This window comes from Primulina eburnea, chromosome 17, assembly GCF_022965805.1.
Source record: "Primulina eburnea isolate SZY01 chromosome 17, ASM2296580v1, whole genome shotgun sequence".
Classification (NCBI taxonomy): Eukaryota; Viridiplantae; Streptophyta; class Magnoliopsida; order Lamiales; family Gesneriaceae; genus Primulina; species Primulina eburnea.
The window spans coordinates 7,114,787-7,129,917 of NC_133117.1; the positions used below are offsets into that span (position 1 = coordinate 7,114,787).

At 35.8% G+C, this 15,131-nt stretch overlaps 3 protein-coding genes across 3 annotated transcripts; 2 read left to right on the forward strand and 1 right to left on the reverse strand.

Annotated features, from left to right (window-relative positions):
* Positions 1-7,267: 7,267 nt before the first annotated feature.
* Positions 7,268-9,460, forward strand: LOC140817814 (uncharacterized). The gene is made up of 2 exons (XM_073177602.1): positions 7,268-8,507; positions 8,598-9,460. Exons 1-2 carry the CDS (start codon positions 7,268-7,270, stop codon positions 9,458-9,460), a joined length of 2,103 nt encoding a protein of 700 aa, XP_073033703.1.
* Positions 9,461-9,467: 7 nt separating this feature from the next.
* LOC140817815 (uncharacterized) lies at positions 9,468-11,499 on the forward strand. The gene is made up of 7 exons (XM_073177603.1): positions 9,468-9,606; positions 9,730-9,883; positions 9,970-10,077; positions 10,157-10,226; positions 10,299-10,406; positions 10,513-10,599; positions 11,276-11,499. Exons 1-6 carry the CDS (start codon positions 9,468-9,470, stop codon positions 10,597-10,599), a joined length of 666 nt encoding a protein of 221 aa, XP_073033704.1. The 3' UTR covers positions 11,276-11,499.
* A 1,342-nt stretch (positions 11,500-12,841) lies between these two features.
* Positions 12,842-14,427, reverse strand: LOC140818314 (spermidine hydroxycinnamoyl transferase-like). The gene has a single exon (XM_073178237.1). It carries the CDS (start codon positions 14,378-14,380, stop codon positions 13,028-13,030), a length of 1,353 nt encoding a protein of 450 aa, XP_073034338.1. The 5' UTR covers positions 14,381-14,427; the 3' UTR covers positions 12,842-13,027.
* Positions 14,428-15,131: the final 704 nt, after the last annotated feature.

A 15,131-nucleotide genomic window follows, 5' to 3' on the forward strand; every position in this document is an offset into this window, starting at 1 on the left:
AGGGGGTGAATGAACTCTTTCAAATTTTACTGTTTTTGAATTTTTGCTATCAACCGTTTTTAGGCGGTTGAAAAATATTTTCTCAAACGGTTGAAAACTTGAACTACTGGTTGTGCGGAAAACAATTCAGAGTTTTCAATGACCAATAAAATTAGTGACACCCTTAACAACAATAATTGACTGAGAAATATTTAAGCATGGAATAAATAGATGACAACGGATTTTATGGATGTTCGGAGATTGAATACTCCTACGTCACCCTTCCCTTGTTAGGAAGGATTCCACTAAAATAATTTGACTTTACAAAATGTTTGTAACAGTCCGATCCAACCAGAACTTATCACACTGCCTGTATTGGAACTTTTAGCGATCGCTTTACACTTCTGGATATTAAGAACCCTTAGTTCTCCAGACACTACAAATTTTAATCAAATAACAACTAGGTTACTGATATGAAATAGTAGTTTGTTTGAGTAGCACGAAAAGATCCTTGGATGATCAAGTATGTTTCTGTTGAACTGCGTGCATAGAGAGCGAAGATGAATATTGACTATGATTGCGCTCTAAGATTTCTTTTGAAGGCAAGCTCAATAATCTTTGTGTGGCTTCACTTGTTTAGCTTGCAACCCTCTCTGTTGATATAGCCAAATGACTTGGAAAGGACAGTTAACGTAAACCTGAGCTTTTGAATCAGATGAGTCGCTTTCATATTTATGAGCAATAAATGTTCGCATTTAATCTTCCTTTTTCTCATCATAAATCTGAAGCACTTTCCTTGAGGATTTCCTCTTAAGGCAACTGTTCTTTTAGCATCAGAATACGAAGACTATCTCTGAGCTAACTTTTTAGGATAGAGAGTTAAATGTATATCATTCTTAGAATTGATGTGCAATCGTTGACTTCAAGAAGTTTTGAATGCATTTAACCGGTCAGAGAATGTCTTTTAGAAATAAGTGATTCTCTTAAATGAATCGGTTCACTTTTGCCGTAATCTAAAGAATCAGCGGTTGAAAATCAGCGGTTGAGAAACCTGTAGCTTTTTGCCGGTTGAGCTTATTAGGATTCCAGCCGCGGTTGATTTTGATTTGTCATACACCAAAATTCGTGAAACGCTAGTTTCATTTCTTAACACATAATATACGCATTAATATCCCAAATGCGAATTTCCTGCATAAACACTTTCATAAAATCATATTTTCATTCTCACAATAGAAATCGTAATCGTAAATCATTTTGTTAGAATTTTTTTCAATACAAGTGACCCATAACATAAATCGTTTGATCAAACTAACCACAGTAATGGACCGGCAAAGATAACCACAGGCTTTGGACTGGATGTCCACTCTCTAACATAATATATTTCCCCCGAAGAGGTTGGAGAGGTCTCCGGACATGTTCTCTGGCTTCCAAACCCGTAACATAATTTGACCACAAGACAAATCACATACCTCAAAAAAAATTATTTTTCACGTCATACATTCCTATTAACATCGTGAACCTCGTTGGATCGTCCCCGAATGTGCTGCCATATCATCATAAAATAATAACCCAAAACATCCCCTAAAGTGCATTCGGACACATACGACTCTCGAATTAAATAGAATCACTTAGGGCGTACCAATAGACTCGAGACTCAACCCATACGTAAAATACATCTTAAACTACTGCCCTGGGCCCTAAAATAGCCTCGAACCATAACCAAACCCCATACCATGCACAATGAACAATATACACACAAGCTGCCCCAAAAGTGACGCTATGACACTTATGTGTTCCGTACGACTTCCTATCGATTCTAACTCGAACCAAGCCCTAGAATAGACCTTTAGACACCACTTAAGACTCTGTTCTAGCCCGTTCTAGCCTATAACACAACACAAACCCTTAAACAACACAAAAACCGTGAGCCCTCAAACCACGAACCTCATGCACGCACAGTGCAACTCGCGCTCCAGCCCTTATACTAGCCAACCAGACCTTGACCAACCCCTACTAGGCCTAGACCCCAGGACCCCAGCTTAGACCATAGCCATGAGCCCTAGTCCAGCCAAAACCACCAAACAACCGTGAACCCGCGATTAATACTCTATGCACGCGACTGCAATTGTCTCGTTTCTCGTCGCACCAGCTACCTCGTTGAAGTTCATGCATAATATGTATCGAAAAGATTTTTAGTAACGTTCTAGCATACATATAATCAAACCAATGTTTTTTCATGCAGAATTTATATCAAAATACAATATACATAATTTAGACGCGCCTTTGTGTTAAAATGCACAATATATCGAAAAACAAACGCGGAGAAGAATAGAGGCCGAAAAGAGACAGTTTGCTACATTAATGGCTTGAAAAGTGACTAAATTTAACGAAGAACGTCGCGTGATAACCGCCTTAAGCTTCTTGATGGAAGAAAATCGAGAACAAGCCTAGCCCTAGCCTTGAAGAATCGACCGAGAGCTGTGTGTGTTTTTGTGTGTTTTTATGTGTTCTTGGTGTCCAAAGTGTGTTTGCGTGAGTTTGCAAGTGTTACGGCAGGATTCTTACTTGTATTTAAATAAAATAATGACTAGGTGTTTAATTTGATTAAATCACAATTTAAATTACTAATTAAGCCCTCCAACTTTTAAATTAAGAGTCTTAAAAATTTTAAATTCTACCTATAATTGAATACTAACTAATTTAATTAATTAAGTTATAAAAATAATTATTAAAATATTGTATTTCGAGTGGACGTATTTAAATCTATTATTTTCGAATTTCGCTAAATAAAATATTTAATGCCTTCATTTCACTCGATAAATTAAATTTAGCCCTTAAATGCTAAAGTTCGTAAATCCTTGAAATTCCTATTTCTTGACATAAAATAAAAATTATAAAAATATAATTTTAAATTTTTAACACCTTAATCATCTCCGATCTCTTTTCTCGGTTCGACGTGGAATATTCGTCTTAAAGATAAAACTTAACCTTCTAATTTTTGTGATCGTCTCTGGTCTCATTTTCCGTAACTATTGCTCCATTGCTCATCTTCAGGAAGGTCTCACTATCCCTTAGCCTTCTAATTCTTGTCATCGCTTGCAAATCATTGCATATAAGAGATCTACATCCAATATCTAATACCCAAGAAGTTGAATTAATTGAAATATTTACTTCAATTTAAAACACATCCTTATCAGAATTCTTACGTGCTAGATATTCTTTGCAATTGGGCTTCCAATGTCAATGCTTCTTGCAGTAGAAGCAAACATCTTATACTTTATCAGGATTTATGGGCCCTTTAGAAGTGTTTGGTGCTTGTTTCTTATACGATTTGTTTTTCTCTGAATTTGCAGAATTTTTCTTCTCCTTCTTTTTTGTGCCTTTCTTTGTCTTTGACGAAGAGCCCACGAGAAAAACAAGTTTTTCTTTTTGATGGTGGCTTCATAGCTTATAAGCTTGTTGACCAACTCTTCGATGATGACCTCAAACTTATTCATATTGAAGTTCATTACAAACCAATCAAATGACGGTGGAAGCGATAGTAATAGAATGTCTGTAGACAGTTCGTTTGTTATAACAAGTTCCAAACCCAATAGCCTTTTGATGAGCCCAATCATCCTCACACCATGCTCATAGAGCGAGGCCCTTTCTCACAAGAGTGACGTCATGAGCTCTTTGACAGTAGCATGTCTTAATGGACGTGTTTGTTCATCATACAACTCTTGCAGGTAGTTCGTAAATGTCAATTGCATTTACAGCTTGCTCAAACCACCTCCGCAACTCGTTTGACATAGAATCCAACATATAGCTCTTAACTTGTAGATCATGGTCCCACCATTTCTCAAGCTTAGCTAATTCCTCAGTAATGGAATTGGCACCAGCTTCTTTTGGATGAGCTTTCTTAAGAACATATACTATTTTCTCATAGTTTTAAACAATGTTTAACTATATCAGCCAGTCGTTGTAGTTAGGTCCGGTTAGTTTGTTTGGACCAAGCATAACAAATAGAGGATTACGCGACAAAATCGTAGATATACTTAAATAGAAACATAATAACCGTTACTAATGATTCAGAAATCTTTTGTAAAACATATAATATGAATTTTTGTTTTTATGAATTGTCTCCCACTATTTTGATATTTTCACTATACTATGATGAAAAAGAGATCGAATTTTCTTAGTTCGTACGCAAGACCCAATTGCTAAATCATGATCCCGAATAATATCAGCCAATAACAATTTTAAAAAGATAAAGCTCATTTGCAACCCTTGCAACCTTTACGTAATTTTGCCTCACGTTTGAAAAGGGTCCAATAATATGATCACCTTATCCATCAATGTCGAATCTTAGTAGACGGTTGCCATGAGATCTTCTAGTACTATAAGACAAAGTCTTGGAAGTTCCACATATTTCACATCGAATATGTCAGTGGAAGGCACAGCTTTCCGACGTCAAAGCTTTCCCAATAATATGACTCATACACTGACCGCGGATATCGTTTATCATGCAACCACCGTTGATGGAAGATAAAGAAATATTAAACTTTCTTTTAATTTTCTTTTTAATGGGCTTGATTTAAATTTTGGATCTTATTCAAATGAGGGATTTTAATTTTAAAAATTTGTCTCGATTTTCATAAAACATCAATTTTGACCCATAAATTTTGAAAAACATCTCGGGACTCCCGGGAGTCCCTCTGGGGCAAGGCGGCCCGAGACCATCACGTGCACCCTGCCCGTGTGCATTTTGCACAGCCCGAATAGTTTGAGCAACGTGGTTGCTCGCGGGCAGGGCTGTGCGCTGCTTGCTTGCCTTAATTTTTTTTTAAAAAAAATAAATCAGGGCAGGCAACGTACTGCCTTCCTTGGGTGGCAAACAATCTCTTTTTTCATATGACGATGCCTTCCCTGAGAGGCAAAAATCTCTTTTTTCATATAATCTCAATGAAATATTTAAAGAGATTGATTCCTGATCACACCAAGAGTACTTCTCCTATTAAGATTCATAATCCTACTCCCATCGAGATTCTTTACTTCCATTAATTAAAATTATCATGTTTAATATATCATGCAAGGTCTCCTGATAATGCATGATACATATGTATATATATTTATATCTCCATATATATATATATATTAATACATTTATCTATACATAAATATTCATGTAGAGGCATATATGTAAAATTAAATAACAATTATTTAATTAATTAATTTTTAATCAATTGTTAATCAATTAATCAATTCTAGACACTTCTAGAATATTCCTTAAGAATCATGTACACATAGCCGTCATCACTATTAACATTATTAAACTACAAGAAAATATGGATTTAACAACACTCAAAAGACAACGGTTTTTATTAAAAATGTTGTCTTTTTCCTTTTAACAACGGTTTTAACGAAAACCGTTGTCTTTGTGATTTTTTTCCTTGTCAAAGACAACAGTTTGTTGAAAACTGTTGTCTTTTATGGGTCAACGACAACGGTTTGCTAAAACCGTTGTCTATGGGCGTGTTTTTTGGTTGCTAAGACAACGGTTTTTTAAACTGTTGTCTTTTTGCTTGTCTTTTATTTAGCTAAGACAACGATTTTAATAAAAACCGTTGGCTTATATTGGTTACGACAACGGTTTATACCGTTGTCTATGAGAGTGTTTTTTAGTAGCTACGACAATGGTTATTAATACCGTTGTCTATTAGCGTCTTTTTATGTAGCTAAGACAACAGGTGTTAAAAACCGTTGTTTATTAACATCAGTGAGAGACAACGGTTTTTTTAGTAGCTATGACAACGCTTTATAAAATCGTTGTCTATGTACATTTTTAGGGCCTAAAACAACTAGTTTAAAAAAAATAGTTGTCGTATCACTAAACAAAAATAGCTTTTAAAGCAACACTCTAAATCATTTAACAACAGTGTTTAAAAAACTGTTGTTAAAAAACCAATATCCCAACACTTATCCCCCACACACTTTAACGCAATTCACACACTTTTCACACAATAGAAATCGCGACACACACACACACACACACCCAAATCCTCTCCCGTCGCCCTCCTCTTTCCCAGCCGAATCAAAGCCGTCACCCCTCCGTTCGCCGTCGCCGAGGACCGGCGAAGGTAGCCCAGGTCTGGTCGACCTGATTGAAACGGTAATCGGGAGTTTTGAGCAAGGCACGTTGGTGAATCTCAGTACTTTCCTGCGCGCGAGTTGTCATCCCTTTGGGTAAGAATTTCACTCGATTATTGTCCAATTTTTGTAGGAATTCCGATTAAAAACATAGATGCAACATTTCTGATCATATTTTATGGCATTTTCTTTCACGTTGAATGACTCAAGTTGCTTCAGATTTGAGCAAGGCACGTTCGGGAATCTCAGTCCTTTCCTGCGCGCGCGTTGTCATCCCTTTGGGTAAGAATTTCACTCGATTATTGTCCAATTTTTGTAGGAATTCCGATTAAAAATATAGATGCAAGATTTCTGATCATATTTTATTGCATTTTCTTTCACGTTGATTGACTCAATTTGCTTCAGATTCGTTGGAGGGATCAAATTTCAAAATATTAAATGAATGTAATTTTTTGTTGGTTCAGATTTGTTACGCTTTGAACTTTTAGGCATTCCCCCACCACACCACACCACACCACAGTACACCACGAACACTCACAGATATAATATATTTGAGCGAATATGTATGACTTTAGGATGCCTGATATTGTCTAACCGAATTTCTGGAAAATATATTTGAAATGTGATTTATGTATGATGTTTTGTTGCATTTCGGATTATATATATGAAGATAAACAAAACTTGGAAAAAAATAGAATTAGAAGTAGCATTCAATTTATTCAACAATAATAGCATAAATTAAAGATAACTGAAATAGGATAAAAACACATATCTAAAACAAATACTTATAACCACATGTTCGTTCCCATTAGGTGGAGTCCAGTACACAATCACAACTTCACTTCCATCCTTTTCACCCACATTCTTGATCTCCAAATTCAGCTCAATGTTATGGTGACATTTTTCTTTTGAACTTGCTTAACATTTTTCTGCTACGAGAGAACTTGAATGAATTTCTCCGAGTAATATGCTTGTTTAAGAAACTCACTATTCCTTTGCTGAATCATATTTAAGATGCCAGAAGGATCTAACATTGCAAATTAAATATTTTGACTGTTTTGTTACTATTTGTTACTTGTGTTTGTGTTAATATTTGTTTTATTTTTTACAACTGTTTTGAAGGTGTTGACTCATTGGTGGTTGATTAGTTTTACCAAGAATGGACAAAGAATGGATGTTAAAGGATAGACTATCACATGAATATGAATTTGGAGTAGAGTCTTTCTTGCAATTTGCAATGAAAAATGCAAATGATCCTGACACAATATCTTGCCCATGTACAAAATATGGTAATCTAAAGAAGAAAAATGTAGAAACTATAAGGGCACATCTGTATTCTAATGGTATAGATTTGACATATCATACATGGATATGGCATGGGGAAAGATCTACGATAGGGAACTCAAGGAATGCTAGTGATCGAGTAGGGCAAGATGGTCAAAAATCTTTTGATGAGGAACCGATAGATATGGTACATGATGCATATGATAGTTATGTTGGGAATCCAACCCAATTCAATAAGCTACTTGAAGATGCAGAGAAACCTTTGTATCCTGGATGCATTAAATTTACGAAGTTATCTGCACTTGTGAAATTATTCAACTTGAATGCAAAATATAGTTGGAGTGATAAAAGTTTCACTGACCTACTCAGTTTGTTAGGAGAAATTCTTCCTGATGACAATGAATTGCCTTTATCTTTATACGATGCGAATAGAAGCTTGTGTACATTAGGGATGAATTACGTGAAAATTCATGCTTGCCCTAATGACTGTATCTTATACCGAAAGGATAATGCCAATTTGATCAGTTGCCCTACTTGCGGGATTTCAAGGTGGAAGTTGGGCCAAAAAAATACGGTAAGGGAAGGAGTACCTGCGAAGGTCCTGTGGTACTTCCCACCTATTCCTAGATTTCAAAGAATGTTTCGTCAAAAGGAGATATCGAAGGATTTGACTTGGCATGCTGATAAAAGACTTCGTGATGGCTACTTACGTCATCCGGCCGATGCGCCATCTTGGAAATTAGTTGATCGCAAGTGTCCTGGGTTTGCTAATGAGTCAAGAAATCTTAGATTGGCCATATCAGCTGACGGGATCAATTCCCATGGTTTGATGAGTTCTGCATACAATTGTTGGCCAGTTTTAATGATCACTTACAATCTTCCTCCATGGTTGTGTATGAAGAGAAAATTTATGATGCTCACTTTGTTGATTTCTGGTCCCAAACAACCGGGAAATGATATTGATGTTTACTTAGCACCTCTGATTGATGACTTAAAATGCTTATGGGATACAGGCATTGAAACATATGATGTATATCGACAAGAAACTTTCTCACTTAGAGCTAATTTACTTTGGACGATCAATGACTTTCCTGCATATGGGAACCTGTCAGGATGTGTTGTGAAAGGATATCATGCATGTCCTATTTTTGGTGAAGAAACCTATTCAACAAGATTGAAGCATAGTAGGAAAATGTCATAAACAGGCCATAGAAGGTTTCTACCTGCAACTCATCCTTATCGACGACAAAGGAAGGCATTTAACGGGAACCAAGAATTCAACCCCACACCAAAACCATTGAGTGGCCATGAAGTTTTGGAAAGAGTTGAAAGAATTACTTGTCGCTGGGGAAAAAGTAAAGGGGTGCTTAAGTCGAACAAGGATGAGATAAAATCTTGCTGGAAAAAGAAATCAATATTCTTTGAACTTGAGTATTGGGAACATCTACATGTTCGACATGTTCTTGATGTGATGCACATTGAAAAAAATGTATGTGAAAGTCTCATTGGTACGTTACTTGACATTCCTGGAAAAACAAAGGATGGAGTATCCGCGAGATTAGACCTTGTGGAAATGAATGTGCGGACAGATTTAGCACCGAATATGGGGGAGAAGAGAACGTATTTGCCAGCAGCATGTTATACACTTAGTAAGAATGAAAAAAGAAAGATTTTGAATAATTTGGCTGGAATACAAGTCCTTGCATGTTACTCATCCAATGTTAGAAACCTTGTATCGAGGAAGGAATTGAGACTTGTTGGCCTTAAGTCACACGATTACCACACTTTAATACAACAATTGCTTCCAGTGGCCATCCATGGTGTCTTGCCCAAACATGTCAGAGACACTATCACTCGATTGTGTATCTTCTTCAATGTGTTATGTAATAAAGTGATAAATGTGTCAAAGTTGGATGAAATGCAAAGAGAGATTGTGACGATATTGTGTTTACTTGAAAAGTATTTTCCACCTTCATTTTTTGACATAATGATTCATCTGACTGTTCATCTTGTGCGGGAGGTGAAATTGTGTGGACCGGTTTGGTATAGGTACATGTACCCAGTTTGAAAGATACATGAAGATTTTGAAAGGTTATGTGCGAAATCGCAATCGACCTGAAGGTTGTATAGCTGAATGTTATATTGCTGAAGAGGCTATTGAATTTTGCTCAGACTATCTGTCTAGTGTGCACACAATTGGGATTCCATCAGATTGTAACAGAAAATTTTGTGCTACCACTCTGTCTTGTTTACATTATTGTTTTGTATGATTTATGTTTTAAATGCCAAGCATCTTTACAAAAATCTATTGAAAGATCAAAAGATGGAGAAATTCAGATTTGTCAATCCACAGTAGCATTCCATATGTGTCAAAAAATACACAGGACAGAACAGGTAAGCTTGAAAGGTTGAACCACAATGCAAGTGTTATAGCAGATAGGCTCAGTGGTGCTTCAGTGGATCAATTAGTTTTTGTGCCGTATAATATCGGGTGAGTACGAATTGCAATCTCACTTTCAATGGCTTCATTTCGACAATTTATTGCATTTTATGCACTGATTATGTGTTTCTGCATAGTTTTCATTGGATCCTCGTTGTCATTGAACCTTACAAGGAGGTTATTTATTTGTTGGATTCCCTGTATCATCGTATTCGCGATGAGGACTGGAAATATGTAGCGGAAATGTGAGTTAATATTCTTTTTTATTAAGAATTTAAATTTAGTCAATAAAAAACTCATAATAATTATTGTTATTGTATGAAGGGCCTTGAGATTGTTTAATTCAAACAAGGGAAGGAAAGGTAAAAAAAATGCTTTGTGGGAAGTGGTAAAGGTATGTGTAATTATGTTAAAATAACTTTAATGCTTATATTTTTAATTAACCATTTGTTTCTAATTACCATAGGCTCCTCGACAAACAGATGCAAAACAATGTGGTTATTATGTGATGAGATTTATGAGACAAATTATTGAAGAAATTTCAACTATCGAGAGAGATTCACTACGATCAATAGTAAAATTATATTGCTTCTTTGAAAATTTACATTGTCGATTTCAACCTTTTGAAAAATTCAGTAATTATTGTTTTTTTAGTAACATAATTTGTATGTGTGACACAGTTCACAAAATCGGAGTACTCTCGGGAAGAAATCGATGAGGTGCGTTCTGAGTTGGCAGAATGTATACAGGATCACATTTATGAGTAGGTATGGAACGCTTCCCTCCATAATTCTATGTTTCTCTTTTCATTTCACAATTGTTTGATATAAGTGAATGAACATTTGCAAAGTTTAAAAATTATAAATCCTCCATTTCCAGGGAATTGATGTTGTTGTGCTGTTGAGACATTTCGGATATTTTTATTGGTAAGTACTAAATAACTGCATCTTCAGTCATTTGTCGAGGACATACCACGTCTATGTGTACATATGGTGTGATGATTGATAGATTTTATTTGGAATGATCGAGCTTGGCCGGCTCTGTATGCGATTTGTTTTATGTTTGAATCGATGGACTTCATTTTCGAGTATACAGTTGTTATGTTGTTTTGATTTTTTTCGGGATGACCTATTTACGGGGAGGTCATGTCGAAATTTCTAGAAAAGTAAATCAAAATATTTATACCATTATGAAATCCTTCTTTATGTTCCTGAATTAAAACCTAACCAAATATGTTTGATATATCCCTTTTGATAATGATTTGATGATTTTCCCTGGGGATTCATTTTCGAGTATACAGTTGTTATGTTGTTTTAGTTAGCAACCGCGAGATGGTGCATGGAAATCTATGTGCTTTTGTTTTTGCATCAGCTGTTTTTGTTTTGTTTTTGAGCTCAGCTAAATATTCGAAAAAATATAACCATGATTTTTTTTTGAAAACAGGATAGGTTCGAAATGATAAACACTTTGCAGCTTCGGTAGACGGAGAAAGAAAGCTTGATAAAAATATGCACCTTTAGTTATATCTAGTGTTTTTGGTGTTGTAGACTTATTTTCGATCAAATATTATGGATTATGGTACGTTGATGTGGGCACAATTTATGTTTTACTTTTGGGCTGAATTGTTTGAGGATGATTATATGCTTTTAGTTTTTATTAGTTCTAATTTCAGGATTTTTAATTTGTGTTTTTATATAATTATTAATTAATTAGTTCATTGTATATAAAATGTGAAAGACAATAGTTTTTATAAATTTAACGACAACAATTATAAAATAATGCATGAATTATGCATAAAATGGATAAAAATAACTTACAACAACGGTTTTTATTCGTCGCATAAATGTTGTTGTAAAACACAAACAACAACGTTTTTTATCCATTGTCAAAATGTTGTAAATTCAGAACAACAACGTTTTTAATTTGTTGCAAAAACGTTGTTGTAGCTCATATAACACAACGGTTTGTAAGCGTTGTACAACCGTTGTTGTATCTCATATTACACAACATTTTAAAAACAATGCAAAACCGTTGTCTTTGTTATCTAAGACAACGGATTTTATCCGTTGTCATTTCCGTGGTTTTTAACAACACTTGCTTACAACATCTGTTTTTCACCCTAAAAGACAACGGATAAAATCCGTTGTCATTTAGCGTTTTTCTACTAGTGTTATTTAATTAATTATTCTAAATTTACTAAATTAGTAATTGTGAATTAATTATAAATCCAATCGACGATCAGACAACGTCGATATACCAAGAATACAAATCTTGTTCATATAATAAAAATTGAAAATTTTGAATATCAAAATTTCCACTGATCTATTTTTGTCATCTGCTAGTTTTGTGAACTCTTTTACCAAAACAGGTCGTTAACTTCCACAGCTTCCAATATATGAAATCAACTTATAAGCTCCATCATAAGCAATATGTTTGATTTCCATCATACTATAATCGTCAAATTCAACTCACAGAAGTTGACTATCACAACGGAAACATAGAATCCGATACTTGTGTGTCGCTTAATGGTCCAAAGATACAGCTAACCGTGACTTCATATCTCCATGTGATTCAAATAATATTTATTTTTATTCGAACTTACCTTGATTAGCAAGACGAGGATGCTTGGAAGCCAAATAGGAAACTCGGGTGGGTCTGTATTCACTCTTCAGCTTTTCTCTCGAATAAATGTGTAAGCAAATGGAAGATCTAATGCATTTACCTGAACCACTAAGTATTGTGTCACTTTCTCAAATTGAGAACTTTATTTTATACGACTCTTTCTCTCCCGCTTTGGCCTTTTCGGTGGCCATCAAAGTGGAATATCATTTTATGCACGCATGTGTTCAATTGTTTTTAGTCCATGACTGGGATGAATGGTCATATCTGTGATAGATGAACTTATTTTATTGTGCTTCATTTCTTTAGCTGTGACATTGGTCCCTCATAGGGATCATATGATGGCAACTGATTCTTAAAAGAACAACATTAATTTAAGTAATCAGCAGAAACTACCATACCTTCTGTTTTATTTATGAAACATTTACATCTCTCATAATACTACTAAATCCTAGCTAGAGTCGCAGATATGTGTAGAAAGTAGATCATATCGAGACATAAAGAAATAAAGTACGTAGAATTGGAGTTATTTATCATCATTTAACATCTCTCTGATGGTGATGATTCCTGGTTGGTTTAAATATCTTCGTAGAAGAACTTTTTGAAATCTTCCATGCGATCAGCTTGCAGGCACAATGCAACAAACGTGGAGCCATCTCCATCATGCCCTGGTAAGACTAAAGAATCACCATCACAAGCATGAGTTCCAGGGATCATAAAGATTTCCTTTCCCCAACCAAAATCAACGCCATAGACCGGAAGTGTCATCCAGCTTATTACCCCTAGATTTGGATTCCCATAGAATGGCCCTTGATTCGTGTTCATGGGATGTATATCTTGTAATCCTGAGAAATCTTCAAGATTCTTCAAGTAATCAAGACTGGAATGAACAAACTCGCTCGAGACGGTATTTATTGCTTCTCTTATTCTGCTTGCAGCATAGCCTGATGGTCTTGTTACAAGGTCTCCCGAGTAACCAGTCGCAATCACATCAACTGTTGCATTGCCGAAGTACTTTCGAGGTAATGGTGGTTCAACTCGATTGCGTATATCTACACAAACTGCCAATCCGGTTGGCTGCTCATATACATGCCCACGAGCCCTGCATGCACACCTCCATATGTGTGCTGCTATGGCCTCGTATCGTGTAAAGATGCGATCACTATTATTATATGGCCTCGTTCTGTTAGCTTCATTCTTGAGCATTTCAACCTGGATTTTCGTCAGCTTAAATATTGCATCTGTAGTTTCCTTTTCCCTCTCGTTTTCACAGCTGGATTGGCCAACCAGAAGCGGAGGAGAATCAAACTGGTCGTGCTCAAAGCACGGTTTCGCAGATGGAAGATCTCCAGCCCGCAGAAATTTCCTATCAAGAAAAGGTGCATTACCTAATGAATCTCCTCGAGCCAGGTTGGCCCATTCTGAGATAAAATGAAGGGCACTTTGCCCATCAACCACAGCATCGGATATAGAGTAACTTAGAGCAATCCCACCACACTTGAAGGTAGTAAGCTGCACAAAGACCAAGGGGATTTCTTCGATAGGGGCTTTGTAGTTTATTGGAGGAGTAAGGTGATGAAAATGAGGAGATGGCGTGAAATCGCCGAAGATATCTAAGTTAGCATCAGCCTCTGCTTCTATGAGCTGAACACCCTTCCCATTGCACTCAAGCACGAGGCGAGCCCCATCTAGCCATCGCAAACGGCCTGCTAATGGGTAAAAATGAACCAAGATTCTGCTCAGAGAGGTTCTTATTGTTTTATAGATGGTCCCTTTTTGTGTGAGCCAATTTTCTGAAGGCCGATAAAAGTACATTGTTCGGACGTGAGCAAGAAACCCGGTTTGATCGAATTCTGTTAAGGGCATTGGTCCATTCCATGTCGGCTCCGCTGGCTGGACTAGGCAGGAACTAATCAACACAACTTTCATATTTCAAATATATTCGATCTTCGGATATAGTTTAGATCCTGCCTGGCATTTATGGAAATACTTATCATGTATGGAAAAGAATTGATTCAGATATGAATTATGCATGAAAACGAATAAGATTCGATTCGTTTGCACCTTTAAATTAATACAGAAAGAACAAACTAGAATTATATGGAAATTGAGTATAGGCAAGTCACATGATCATGGTTTCAGTTTTTGAAGGCCACGATCGTCGCCCGTCGCTCGGATTACACGTAAAATTTATACGGAATAAAAATACTGAACATGCCATAAAAGAAGATGAAGGAAGACTCACCAAATTGAGGATTACAAGCTTACCAAAAACCAATGAACAAAAGAAGCTAGAGATGCATAGGTCCGAAACTGTGACGAATTAGACAAGAAAGTAAGGTGGTAGATATGCACAGAATGGAGGCTTAGCATTGCTTAAATACACGGCTTCAGGAAGGGATATGAACCAACAAATGGTTTTAATATTCGGTAATTAATAATATTTATTATATAATATTTTTTTCTAAGTCAATTTGGATTAAGATTGAAGATAAATTTAGAAGTATTCGGTTTTTCTAGTCTTCCGTGTCATAAAATTTATGACTCCTTGAAATTTTGGTTACCACTACAATCAAAATTGTCTCTTATTTTTCAAGTTTTGAAAAACTTAATAATTTTTTTATGTAAGTACTAATGTGACACTATACAGGTTAGTGCAGGCACTGCATCATGGAAAAAC